Source organism: Cardiocondyla obscurior, unplaced genomic scaffold (assembly GCF_019399895.1).
Source record: "Cardiocondyla obscurior isolate alpha-2009 unplaced genomic scaffold, Cobs3.1 scaffold93_0_53609, whole genome shotgun sequence".
Lineage (NCBI taxonomy): Eukaryota > Metazoa > Arthropoda > Insecta > Hymenoptera > Formicidae > Cardiocondyla > Cardiocondyla obscurior.
Genome location: NW_027228832.1, coordinates 662 through 12,907, shown reverse-complemented (window position 1 = coordinate 12,907; position 12,246 = coordinate 662). Strand labels below are relative to the sequence as shown.

At 35.8% G+C, this 12,246-nt stretch overlaps 4 protein-coding genes across 5 annotated transcripts; 3 read left to right on the top strand and 1 right to left on the bottom strand.

The window, feature by feature from the left end:
- Positions 1 to 87: 87 nt before the first annotated feature.
- On the top strand, positions 88 to 1,727 carry LOC139113024 (uncharacterized). Its single transcript, XM_070673926.1, has 4 exons — positions 88 to 761; positions 917 to 956; positions 1,078 to 1,293; positions 1,373 to 1,727. Exons 1-4 carry the CDS (start codon positions 753 to 755, stop codon positions 1,525 to 1,527), a joined length of 420 nt encoding a protein of 139 aa, XP_070530027.1. The 5' UTR covers positions 88 to 752; the 3' UTR covers positions 1,528 to 1,727.
- Positions 1,671 to 2,857, bottom strand: LOC139113023 (kinetochore protein Spc24-like). Its single transcript, XM_070673925.1, has 5 exons — positions 2,582 to 2,857; positions 2,321 to 2,442; positions 2,128 to 2,249; positions 1,979 to 2,055; positions 1,671 to 1,888 (listed from the first exon to the last, which is right to left on the bottom strand). The coding sequence occupies exons 1-5, from the start codon at positions 2,712 to 2,714 to the stop codon at positions 1,734 to 1,736; spliced, it is 609 nt and encodes a 202-aa protein (XP_070530026.1). The 5' UTR covers positions 2,715 to 2,857; the 3' UTR covers positions 1,671 to 1,733.
- Positions 2,858 to 3,017: 160 nt separating this feature from the next.
- Positions 3,018 to 7,308, top strand: LOC139113029 (dolichyl-diphosphooligosaccharide--protein glycosyltransferase subunit STT3B-like). The gene is given in 8 exon segments (XM_070673929.1): positions 3,018 to 3,569; positions 3,723 to 3,923; positions 3,925 to 4,419; positions 4,730 to 5,040; positions 5,113 to 5,644; positions 5,720 to 6,181; positions 6,283 to 6,373; positions 6,682 to 7,308. Coding segments are annotated over 8 exon segments (2,445 nt in total). The 5' UTR covers positions 3,018 to 3,297; the 3' UTR covers positions 6,763 to 7,308.
- Positions 7,309 to 8,328: 1,020 nt separating this feature from the next.
- LOC139113028 (INO80 complex subunit D-like) lies at positions 8,329 to 11,637 on the top strand. Of its 2 annotated transcripts, XM_070673928.1 has the most exons (3): positions 8,329 to 9,172; positions 9,750 to 11,149; positions 11,305 to 11,637. In XM_070673928.1, the coding sequence occupies exons 2-3, from the start codon at positions 9,781 to 9,783 to the stop codon at positions 11,469 to 11,471; spliced, it is 1,536 nt and encodes a 511-aa protein (XP_070530029.1). In that variant the 5' UTR covers positions 8,329 to 9,172; positions 9,750 to 9,780; the 3' UTR covers positions 11,472 to 11,637. The 2 variants fall into 2 exon arrangements, with proteins under 2 accessions (XP_070530029.1, XP_070530028.1); XM_070673927.1 differs by having other exon boundaries at positions 8,329 to 11,149.
- Positions 11,638 to 12,246: the final 609 nt, after the last annotated feature.

The following is a 12,246-nucleotide window of genomic DNA, read 5'->3' as shown; positions in this document are numbered from 1 at the left end:
CGGCTCTTCTCGACTCTCCTCGACTCGACTCGAGTCATTAATTACCTTGACCACGGGTCGCGAGATAACACAGATGGTTGTGCTCCGTATGGATCTAGTTCGTCGATCCGAGACGAAGCGACCAGTGGTACAGCCATAATAATGAGCTTTTGTTTTCACAACTCGATGCGAATCGAATCGAGTCATCAGAAAATATAATATATGGTGATCGATGAGAATGCGCTCTCGATTGTTTGAAGCTCCTTCTGGTGAAGAGATATCCAGAGATATCTTTAGGTTGCTCTAGGTCCATCCTGGTCACGTTCGTGATATTTGCCATCCCGAGAGATTATTCGATCGTATCATGACGAGATTAAGAATTTTGCATTACAGATTGTTAATTACACGCGCGCATTAACTTTGTGCGTATTACTTTGTGCAAATCCGTCTAGACGAACCTTGACATTTGACATTTATGCCGATAAAAAGGGTGGTAAAGGAGAAAAATAAACTAAGAAAGAAAATATTGACAAATATATATATATAATACAATAAAATGTAATTTAAGAGTATCATTGCTTAACAAACTTTCGGATTTGGATAAATTCTTGTATAATATTTAAACAGCTATGTGCAAAAAATAGATACATTTATTGTTTCTTTATTTATACAACTACGATTTCTGAACTGTGCTATGCGAGTCATGATATATGTAAAGTGTTTGGCGACGTTTAAGTAAAAATCACTTGGAGGAATTTAAGCTCTTTATAGAAATGGCAGAGGTAAATCAAATATGCAGTTATGCTTTTCAAACTATCATTTTATTAATTGTTATATTGTATCGGTTTATTATCACTAATTGTTCCATAGTTATAAAAATTATTTATCTGTTGCTTTTTCTCAGTTTCCAACTGAATAAACAATTATTTTATTTCAGACGCAAAGTGACTCTATATATGATTCAATAATCATGTATTGTGAGTACTCATCTGTTTCTTACTAAGACTATTAATATTTTGTCATATTCTTATTCCATCCTATTTATTATTAAAAAAAAAGAAAAATTAAAAAAATAAGGTTTGATGTATTTAATTCCAGATGAAGAAAGAGCTAAAAAAAAGTGCCAGATGTTTTTACATCACCCTAATGTTCGTACATGTATCCTCAAATTTAAAGAACAGCTCTCCCATAATCTCTTTCTACAAGTGGCTACTTTCATTGCAATAACATCACTATTGACACCTATTCTTCTCTTTATTATGTTTGCTATTATTAGTACTGTATTTGTATTTATTGGTTTTATGATGGTTCAAGGTAAGAAATGATACATTTCTTTGCTCATGATTACAAAATTGCATTATCATTGAGGTTCTAAGCAAATATATGTTTTCAGTGACAGTATTGGCTATTGGTGCAAGTATTTTAAGCTGCATACTTTTCTGCATCGCAAGCACTATTGTAATGGTAGGATTATTTATCTTTTTTATTTATTATATGTTATATTACACAAATCATGCACTTAATCTTTTAGTTTGTACTAAAACTTAATAGAGTACAAAGACTGCTACAATCTTTATGAAAATAAAAGACTTAAAAAAAGTAAAAAAAAATATTTAAAAAAATGTAAAAAATTATAAACTAAAAGTATAAATGTAAAAGATAATATTCAAAAACAAGTAAAGTGACATATCGATGTATGGTACTTATGTATTTTAAAAGTAATTAAATATTTTTTCATTTAAAGATAATATACATTAGTTGGCAAAATTTGGTTGAAGATTCTCTCTTTCGCTTTCACCTTGACTTGTACACAAGTATATTTCATTCCATAGTGAATCTATTATCTTATAATTAATTTCTTGATTTTCATAACAAAAATGATGAATGTAATCACATCCATTTGAAACATCTGTTGCAAAAATTAAGGACAGCTAATAGTTTATTTTCTATTTATTATAAGTAATTAATGCATAGATATTAAAAGAAAAAAAAAGGATACAGCCTTTAATACTATGCTTTGTAGCTGCATAATCCCATTGTATCTTTGTCAATTCCTTATATAATTTCAACTTTTTCCTTTTAAAACAAACGTAATGATAATATTAATAATAAAAAAAGAATACATTAATATTTAATGATAGTACATACCTTCCAAGCTCTAGCAGTTGCTGATCTCGTGAGTTTGGTTTAGAAGACTTTAAACTGTTACGTTGTCCTTCCAACTGTTTAATCTCTTGCAAGAGTTTATCATTTTCCTCTTGTAACTCTTCCTATTGAAAATAAGGTTCTGTAGTAATAAAATAAATGAGTAGAAGTTAAAGTATATATATATTACACTTACTATATAAATGTTTTCTTTTGACAATTCATTATTTTTGTGTTCCAAAATTTGTGTTTCTGTGTGTAACGCTTCCTTCATTGCATCTAATTTGGATGTTAATTCTTTAATATTAATTTCATCCTCTGTAAAATATAAAAATAGAATAGTCTTACAATTTATTTCATAAATTTCAAAATAATGGATAACAATGTAGTTTATCTATGTGTTTTAAATCTACTTCTGTTTAAATTAAATTCTATACTAACGAATAACAAAGTTTACCATTAAATCGTTGATCTTGATTCTTTTTTATTTCGTTCATATCTTCTACCTTCGATTGCAACAATTGCTGAAGTCTTGATGCATCTGTACTCACGAGTTTCATCCTAAGTGATTGTAGCCAATGGCCCTCCATAATTTAACATTAAAACAATCAATCTCGTAGTAAACTTGAAACAAAACTCTTTGACGTTTACGTTATAAAGTTCGAATTGTCCACAGCAGGGTCGACATAACAAAAATGTAAACGAATAAAGCCACCATAAACATATTATGTACCTAGATGACGTACTGATACATATGTCTTATGGCTGCACTGCCATACTTGCAGAGAGGTTGAGAGACCGCTCGATGAGCTTATTATTTTTCGTGCATCACATATGATTTCTATACTTTGTGTCGAAACGTTTCCAACTTCCTGTTTACTGCTGCACTCTGGTGCAGGTTTCGCATGGCAGTTGCTGAGTTGCTTCGGTGGAGGTCATGGTTAACACGTAGCCGGCGTTCGACGTGTCCTAGCCTCCCCAGGTTTAGGTGTGCGACGAGATATTTGATAATTCGTTGCGCATTCTTCTCAATTCGCGTAACGTGCCGCGTACGGGATCGCGGGTGTTCTCGTGCACATATGGCGAACGCCACGTCGTGAGTATCATTAACGCGGATATCTACGGTGTCACACGTCTAGCGCACTCGTGGCAAACTCTAGGCAATAAGAAATCATGTTGCCAAACAAGTCATCGTTACAACAGCAATTGCCTCCGTCGTCTTCGTCGTCTTCGTCATCATCCTCCATGTCGGCCAACGCGAAAGTCATGTTCCCTGACAAGAGATCGACGAGCAAACAGATGAAGTCTTCAACTTTGACAAACGCCGCTGGACTCAGCTCTCTTATCACCTTTACTGTTCTTCTACTTGCCTGGATTTCAGGCTTTGCTTCGAGACTCTTTGCAGTCATACGCTTTGAGAGTATCATACATGAATTTGATCCCTGGTATGTATCTACCATGGTTGTTTGACTATGTGGAGTGCTGTATCTTATGATAAGAGATAAGAAATTTTTGCTTTGTGTTGCCATATTTTTATATTTTATAACGAGAACATGCGGTAATATATTTAAAAAATAATAAATGTATCTTAAATTCAGGTTCAACTATAGAGCAACAGCATATATGGTGCAACATGGATTTTACAATTTTCTTAATTGGTTTGATGAACGAGCTTGGTATCCATTGGGCCGGATTGTTGGTGGAACTGTTTATCCTGGGCTCATGATAACATCTGGATCAATACATTATATACTGCACTCTTTAAACATACCAGTGCATATAAGAGACATATGTGTTTTCTAGCTCCATTTTTAGTGGCCTTACTGCCATATCTACATATTTATTAACAAAAGAAATATGGAGTGCAGGGGCTGGTTTGTTTGCCGCTTGTTTTATTGCTATTGTACCTGGCTATATCTCAAGATCTGTAGCCGGCAGTTATGATAATGAGGGAATTGCAATCTTTGCATTACAAATTACCTACTATCTTTGGGTTAAGTCAGTCAAAACTGGTTCAATTTTTTGGGCAAGTGTAACTGCTCTATCTTACTTTTATATGGTATCGGCATGGGGAGGTTACGTCTTTATTATTAATTTGATTCCACTTCATGTGTTTGCTTTACTGGTCCTAAATCGCTTTAGCAATCGATTATTTACCAGTTACACCACGTTTTATGTTCTCGGCCTTTTATTGAGTATGCAAATACCATTTGTCGGTTTTCAACCGATTAGAACTTCTGAGCATATGGCAGCAACTGGTGTATTTGGTCTTATAATCTTTGTAGCAGCCTTTAGGTACGTATTGTTTTTGAAGTCTTAATTTATTGGTAAAATAATTGTAATATAATATTTCTAAAATGTTTTACAAACTGTAAATATATTTTATTAGCTTCTTAAATTTCAAGCATAAATATTTGTAAAATTCTAATATATTTTATCTATTTAACATCATGATTAATAATTTTTTTTTTTTTTGGTTTAAATTGATAATTATTTAAATAAGGTAAGATGGAATTTAAGAAAGTTGAAAAATAGAAAAATAATTTGGTCAAATAGTTCGGAAATATATATTATATATATTACATTAAAGTTTCTTTGTTTTTAGATACTTAAGAACTGTACTTACTAAATCCGAGATGAAATATTTCGGTAGTGTGGTGGCTGTAACAACTACCATACTTCTATTAATTCTGATTGTATTAACGTATACCGGTATCGTTGCCCCCTGGAGCGGTAGATTCTATTCGTTGTGGGATACCGGTTACGCCAAAATACATATCCCAATAATCGCGTCTGTATCGGAACATCAACCAACAACTTGGTTCAGTTTTTTCTTTGACTTGCACGTTCTTGTCGCATTGTTCCCTGTTGGTCTTTGGTATTGTATCACACACGTTAATGACGAACGCGTTTTCAGTAAGTATTTGTTATAAAAATATTTTGAAATAAAATATTATGAATGATAACTAATATTTGATCTATTCACAGTTGCACTGTATGCCATAAGTGCCGTTTATTTCGCTGGTGTGATGGTGAGGCTTATGCTGACCTTAACTCCGGTAGTGTGCATACTAGCTGGTGTTGCTGTCAGTAGACTTGTAGAACTGTTCCTCAAAGAAGAGGATAGGGACGGAAATGGCAGTGAGAGCAACGAGGAAAGCGAAGAAGAAAGAGAAAGAAGTCCCGGTAGAGCGTTGTACGATAAAGCAGGAAAGCTTCGTAGAATGAAACATGAAAGATCAAAAGGCAACGGTGACGGATTAGGCCCCAATCTTCGTAACGTTGTTGTCATCGGCATGCTGATGCTGCTAATGATGTTTACCGTGCATTGCACGTGGGTGACTAGCAATGCTTATTCTAGTCCATCTATTGTTTTAGCATCTTATAGTAATGATGGTGGAAGGGCTATATTAGACGATTTCCGAGAAGCTTACTACTGGTTGGCTCAAAATACCGCTAATGACGCAAGAGTCATGAGTTGGTGGGATTATGGATACCAGATTGCTGGTATGGCTAACAGGTACGACATTTATAAGGTTGTATTATTTAAATAAATGTATGAAAGCGATTTAATACTACATTAATTTTTTGATAGAACTACTCTCGTGGACAATAATACATGGAATAATTCGCACATTGCTCTAGTCGGTAAAGCGATGAGCTCGAATGAAAGTGCTGCTTACGAAATTATGACGTCTCTAGATGTGGACTACGTATTGATCATTTTTGGTGGAATGATTGGATATAGTGGTGATGACATTAACAAATTTTTATGGATGGTTCGTATTGCCGAGGGCGAACACCCTCAAGACATTCGCGAAAGTGATTATTTCACCGAAAGAGGAGAATTTCGCGTTGATTCTGAAGGTTCCCCTACTTTATTAAACTCGTTAATGTACAAGCTGAGTTATTACCGATTTGGAGACGTTAAAATAGATTATCGGTCGCCTTATGGTTACGATCGTACTCGTAACGCGGAAATAGGCAATAAGAACTTTCAGTTAACATATCTGGAAGAAGCTTATACTACTGAGCATTGGCTTGTCAGGATTTACAGGTAAATTATAATTTTTTTTTTTAATAATTTTTGCGTTTATATTTTTGTTATTATTTAAAAAATCAAAACTTGATAGTAATTTAGAAACATCTAATCTGTAGGGTGAAGAAACCGGCGGAGTTTAATAGACCGAGAATTCCGATTTCTGAACGAGTTATCACACGCCGTGCAAATTCGTATATTAGCAAAAAGGTTGGTGCGAATATTTACATATATGATGAAACCTCACGATAAAGAATGATGAATATATTGTTGCGCTCCCGCTTGCTAGTCGCGCATACGCCCGGTCACATTCTATCCAGCGACGGAAAAACGAGTAACTTGAAATCTTCACGCGAGACAATCACGCGCGAGCCTCAAACTTCTTGCCGAGCAGGGTCGCAACAGTATTTTTTTTTTATTCATGCGATTTTTTTCGTATCGTTTTCCCATTGTCATCATTATGCAATTGATCTGGAAACGTAGTTGAAGTTATGGGGGGTCGGACATTGATGTTTCAGACTGCACGACGTAAACGAGGTTTCATTAAAGGCCGGCCAGTTGTTATTAAAGGACAGAAACCTCAACAACGAACGACGTAACGAAGATTCGTTATTTCATAAACAGTTTGCAAATACAACTTTTGTATTAAAAGAATTACCGTCCCTTGGATCTACCACAAATTATACCTCAAACTATAAGAATTTAATGTCATCAGAACAGTTCAATCGATTTCAAGAATAGAATATTCTAAGAACGATAGTTCTCATCATTTTCGGAATAGATTGAAAATCTTACGAATAGATTTTACGAATTTTCTTTCATATAACGTTTGATTCATATACATGTACGCATTGTTATACATTTCTTTATTATCCAGTACGTTATACATTTTTTGCAAGAGTAAATCGTTTGTTACCGCGTAATTATATCATTTATTAACGAAACAAACATCTTTTCGGATTATGCCAATCACACGCAATCATCTTTGATAATTGATGAATATATGAATATATTCATGAGCGCAATGTAACAAATAGATTAATTTTTTTTTTCTCATGTTCTAAGGGAATTTATTGTTTAATTATTTTTCTGTTAAGCCAATTAATGTATTTAAGAGCCAATAATATAAAATAATTTAAAATTTATTTTTTATTGATTAAACTGTTATAAAGATCATAATATAAATAACTCGCGCGCGTACGGCATCCTAGTTAATATATATACACATGTTTATGTTGTATAATAATACGTTTTAACATATTACATAGTATTGCGTCGAATGAAATTTGAAAAAAAAAGATATAAGTAACAATTTTCAGCAGGAACATCGGAACGATTGAGCAAGTGTCATGTGTACACCGTTTGTTGTATAGCACCTTGTTGAGAGATAAACATTTGTGATAACACAGTGTTATTATTTAAAATGCATTTAAAACGCGATTTTAATTTGATTTTTGTTTTATTAAAATAAAAATTATCTTCTTCTGTGGTATAAATTGTCTGTGCGGACTTTACATAAAATTTTTATTAGAATGCATAATCTAGTTTAAATATGTTATACAAATATTGCGTTACTCAATCTTTAATTTATATATATATATATAATTATTTTTACAAAAAAAAAAAAAAAAAAATGGTGTCGAGTATACAGGCTCCTTCTGCAGAAGATTTAATATAAATTAACGCCAAAATAATGTTATAATTATTAATTAAAAATAATTAAAATTGTTTTGCTTAAATATCGGCGGAGACTAATTTTCAAATGAAATGACGTCATTAATCGGTGCAAAGTTACTCTTGTTATAAAAATCGTCAACCTAATTGGCGTATGCTCGTAATTTTGATTGAATCTAGGAGCATACGCCAATCGGATTCACGATTTTTATAACAATAATTGCAGAGCAACTCTCTGCGGAACGCAGCCAATAAAAAGTTTCCAGCTCCCTAGCCTTTCGAAAGTTTGATTCATGGTATGATAACGAATTCGATGATGAGATAATAGCAAATTTTTACACATCTCTTTTCGCAGTGTCTTTTCTAAAGGTCTCGGTGTGCGAGGCATGCGATACGAGAAAGGAAGCGCCAGAAAAAAATTGCCTGCGCGGAAATCATTTGCGTTGGCGTAGAGGTTATGTTTTACGGAGCTCAAGACATTTATTCCGCCACGTGACGCAACTATTCGCTTATCGCGTGTCCCGCCAGAAAGTGTAATTCTTAATTAATCTGGCGTTGTGCGCCGTCATCGTCGCCGAATTCGAGAATATCGCCTGCGGGCTCGGGAATTTTTCTCCCGTATCTTCAAGACTGGGCCGTGTCGTGCTATAGCCGCCATTTTGCTGCCCCCGCACGTTCAGTCTGACATGTCTTTCTAATGTTATTATCGACGAACGTCGAAATTTTGCGCGTGTGATCGCGTTAAGTGTGCCGCTTGTGACGAGCGAATCCCGGGCACAAAATCGAAGAGGCTCGTACCGTGGCCGTTTTGGCATTCGAACGTTTCGTTCTTGTCGCCGCCTTTGTCGAGAGCGATTGTTCTCGGTGTCGTCCCAACCTCGATCGCCTCGAGTCAAGTGGAGCGTCAGGAACAGGCTGGGGTGAATAAGGAAAGTCTAAAAGTGTGTGCGATATCGGTATCGTCGAATAAGAGTATGCCGCGTGATCCATCGCGGTAGCATTTTCAGCCGACTCGCCGAGTGAAAACCGTCTCGATGTGAGGTGAGCGTACCTAACCAAAAAGGAGGCAAACAGGAGGCAGGAAGGTGAGAAGGTCGGAGCGACAAGCAGTGTTGGTCGGTAACGCGTACGCCAATCGCGGGAAGATTACCTTGGTGATGATATGGCCAGGCAGCCGGCCACAAAATTCTCAAGGCGCGCCACTTCGATAGTGCTGCACACCAATCTAACATCCGCCCAACGCACGACGACGATGACGATGACAGCGATAACAACGACGATGGTGCAGTTGCTCGAGCATGTGTAGGGCACATGTCGTATAAACTGCTATGTGAGGCAAGGATCATTTTTGTCCTGATCTAGCAATGGACTAAGTTCACGCTTGCTGCTTGAACCAGGAAACTTCCGCGTTTCATACATTCATTGATTGCAGTCACGTGTCGAGGGATGTTGAGGATACTGTTTGAGTATTAATCTCTGTACTTTATAAGTGTATAAAGTTGTTGAATCGTTGGTACAGTTGCTCTACAAGTCTTTTGTTACTGTAATTGATGCAAATACCATGACTTGTTTGACTGCATATCTGTATAGATTTAAAGGAGAATGATGCATTAATGTAATATACTCAAACGCGATTGGTGTACCATACAAGTATATTTTTTAATTTATTGAGTCTTTTATACAGAAACTATTCAAGCAAGTATACTTGGATCTCCTTTTTTTTTTTACTAGAATATTTTCATAATAGTAAACATCTGTGATACAACATAAAATATATTTTTTTAAATTTGATGTACAATTTCAGTATTACATTTTTAATCGACGGTGTATTATACTTGGATCTTGGCACATAGCGTGAACTAGGTTTTAACTAGATAGGAAAAAAGTTGATTTGGAGGATTTGAGAATGCAGGTGGAACAGATCTGGACAGAAGCGGCAATCAATGAAGGTCCCTATTTCCGAAAATTCAAACATGGACAATAAATTGAAGTTTTCGGACCGCTTGAAGGCTTTGCTGAAAACCGAGGCACATCAGGATGTTGATCCATACATTTTTAGTGAACCGGAACCATTTGCCACTGGTGCTGGAAGAAATGCTACCGTGGTTCTGCCTACAAATTCTGAAGTAATGCAAGGCTGCAAGAACAACAAATCAAAGGGGAAATGCGTGAAACAGAAGATAAGGATGACACCTGTGCCAGGTACAGGTTACAAGATTGTCGGAGTCAATTCCATGGCAGAAACAAATATCGAGGATGGTACAGGAGAGAATTCGGATCACAAACTTTCTAATTTAGTCCAGCATAAACAGCGGCACATTGAGAATTTGCAAAGATTGAGATCTAGGAGACAAAGTCGGGACCACACACTGTTATATTATCCGAAAGCCGGAGACGAAATGTCTGACAGTGATTCGAGCGGAGACGAAATGACAATTTATCAGCGTCATTGGTTCTCTAGCGAATCTACCGCGTCGCTAAATCGGGCAGCTCGACTGTCCCAACTGCGTTCCCAGTTACAACGACAACTGCTTCAGTTGCGTATCAATGTGACTGATGCCGAAGCTGTGTTGCGGCACAGAGTCAGATGTTTGCTAGAAGCCGCTTCCAAAGATCCTGCTTCTACTGCGCGAGCTTTGAGCGACTCTCCAAGTACTAGCAAGATATTTGACGGACCGTTATTAGTAGGCGGACCTTGTGGGGCAGAAGGATGTCAACAAATATCTTTGCCTTGTACCCGACATTGTTCCCGTCATATTATGTTAAACGGACATCAGCTTTTATTCGAGCATTGCACTGCCAAGTTTAGTGACAACACACAGTGTTGTGTTCCTGTGTTTGATGTCGCGCACGAATTACCTCTTTGTCCGGAACATGCGAGGAAAAGGGACAATTATCACCGTAAAATTCAAGAATCCAAACCAAAGAAAGCTCGTAAAAAGCCAGCTTCTCCCCCTATCCCGGCAAAACCTAAACCCAAGTCTAAGCCGAAGAAACGTAAAAGACCGCCCTCGAATAAAATAGAGACTGCCAAGAGTGCTGCACTGATGCATGATGAGAGTCATTACATGAGCCAAATAAATTGTAGTGAAAATCACACCAAGATGTTGAACAACCTGAATGTTCCACAGGGAAGTTCAAACTCGTCAAATTTAAATCTAGGATTGGGATTAGGCTCCCTTGGTCTGAGCGGAGGACTTAAAGTTGAACTCGGTGATAACGAAGTATTCGCTTCCTTGGATTCTGCCGAGCATGATTTTGGCAATGTGCTCAATAACTTGCCTCCGGATGCTTTTAACGATTTATTTATAGGTAATTGTGATATTCTTATTATTATTATTATTCTGCATTTTTTAACTAAAGAGCTAACAATAAAAATTAATTATATGCAATTTTTAAAAATTAAATCTTGTAAGTTTATAGAATTTGTTATTTACTTTGTAAGATAATGTAACTTAAAATTGTAGAGGGTAGAAACGGAGATTATGAACCGTCGAGAGAAGAAGAGGAGGAGTTACAACGGGCTTTAGAAGAGGTCGATAAAGATGTACGGAACTTAGAAAGGATGGGGCAAACGCATGGACTTTTAGAGCCAGCATTGCTCGCTCAGCTTATGTCGGACATTGCCTCGTAGCCCCGCCAATCCTAACGTAATAATTTTTTGGAAAGGAATTTGTGCGTGTTCCTTATAACGTAGAAACAAATACTGTTTGTGTCTGTGCTGCTAAACGTAAGATTGCGTTATAGACTGTTGTTACGTAGCCACGCAAGTCCGAGATAATGGCAGGGATTGACATACAGAAAAAGTAACAAAAAAAAAAACAATAGCAAATTTATGACTTTAGTATAATTAGCATTGGGTACACTACCACCAAATAGATTTATGTCAAACAAGTAACAATGTAAAAATCAAGAAATCCATCCTTTTTGACAAATAATCACGGACATTCTGCATCATTATTATATTACATGCAATATATTTGTAGCTTTTTTGCAGATATTTTGACTTGCACTTGACAAATTTGCTTAGAAAAAATTTTAGCAATTAATACATGCAATTCTTTTGGACGGTAAATACACGGTGTTTAATAAACGGTTTACGCTCCCGAAAACTGTGGGCAGGTAATGAAAATACAAGATGAAAAGTCGAACACCCTGTATATCAATATATATATAGAGAAATACAGTTCTTGTAAGTGATTTAAATTACAGACTTCAACACACGCGGTTAAACGAGATGCATAGTTTTCATTTTTATATATGGTTTGTTTTTATTAAATAAACAACAGAAGTTATCTAAATTATATTACTAAGAGGTCCCATATTTATTGAACTACATGTAATGTCTAGCTAATTACTGATTACTCAAATAATAGGTACAAAACTATTTTTATGACTGATTTGTAATG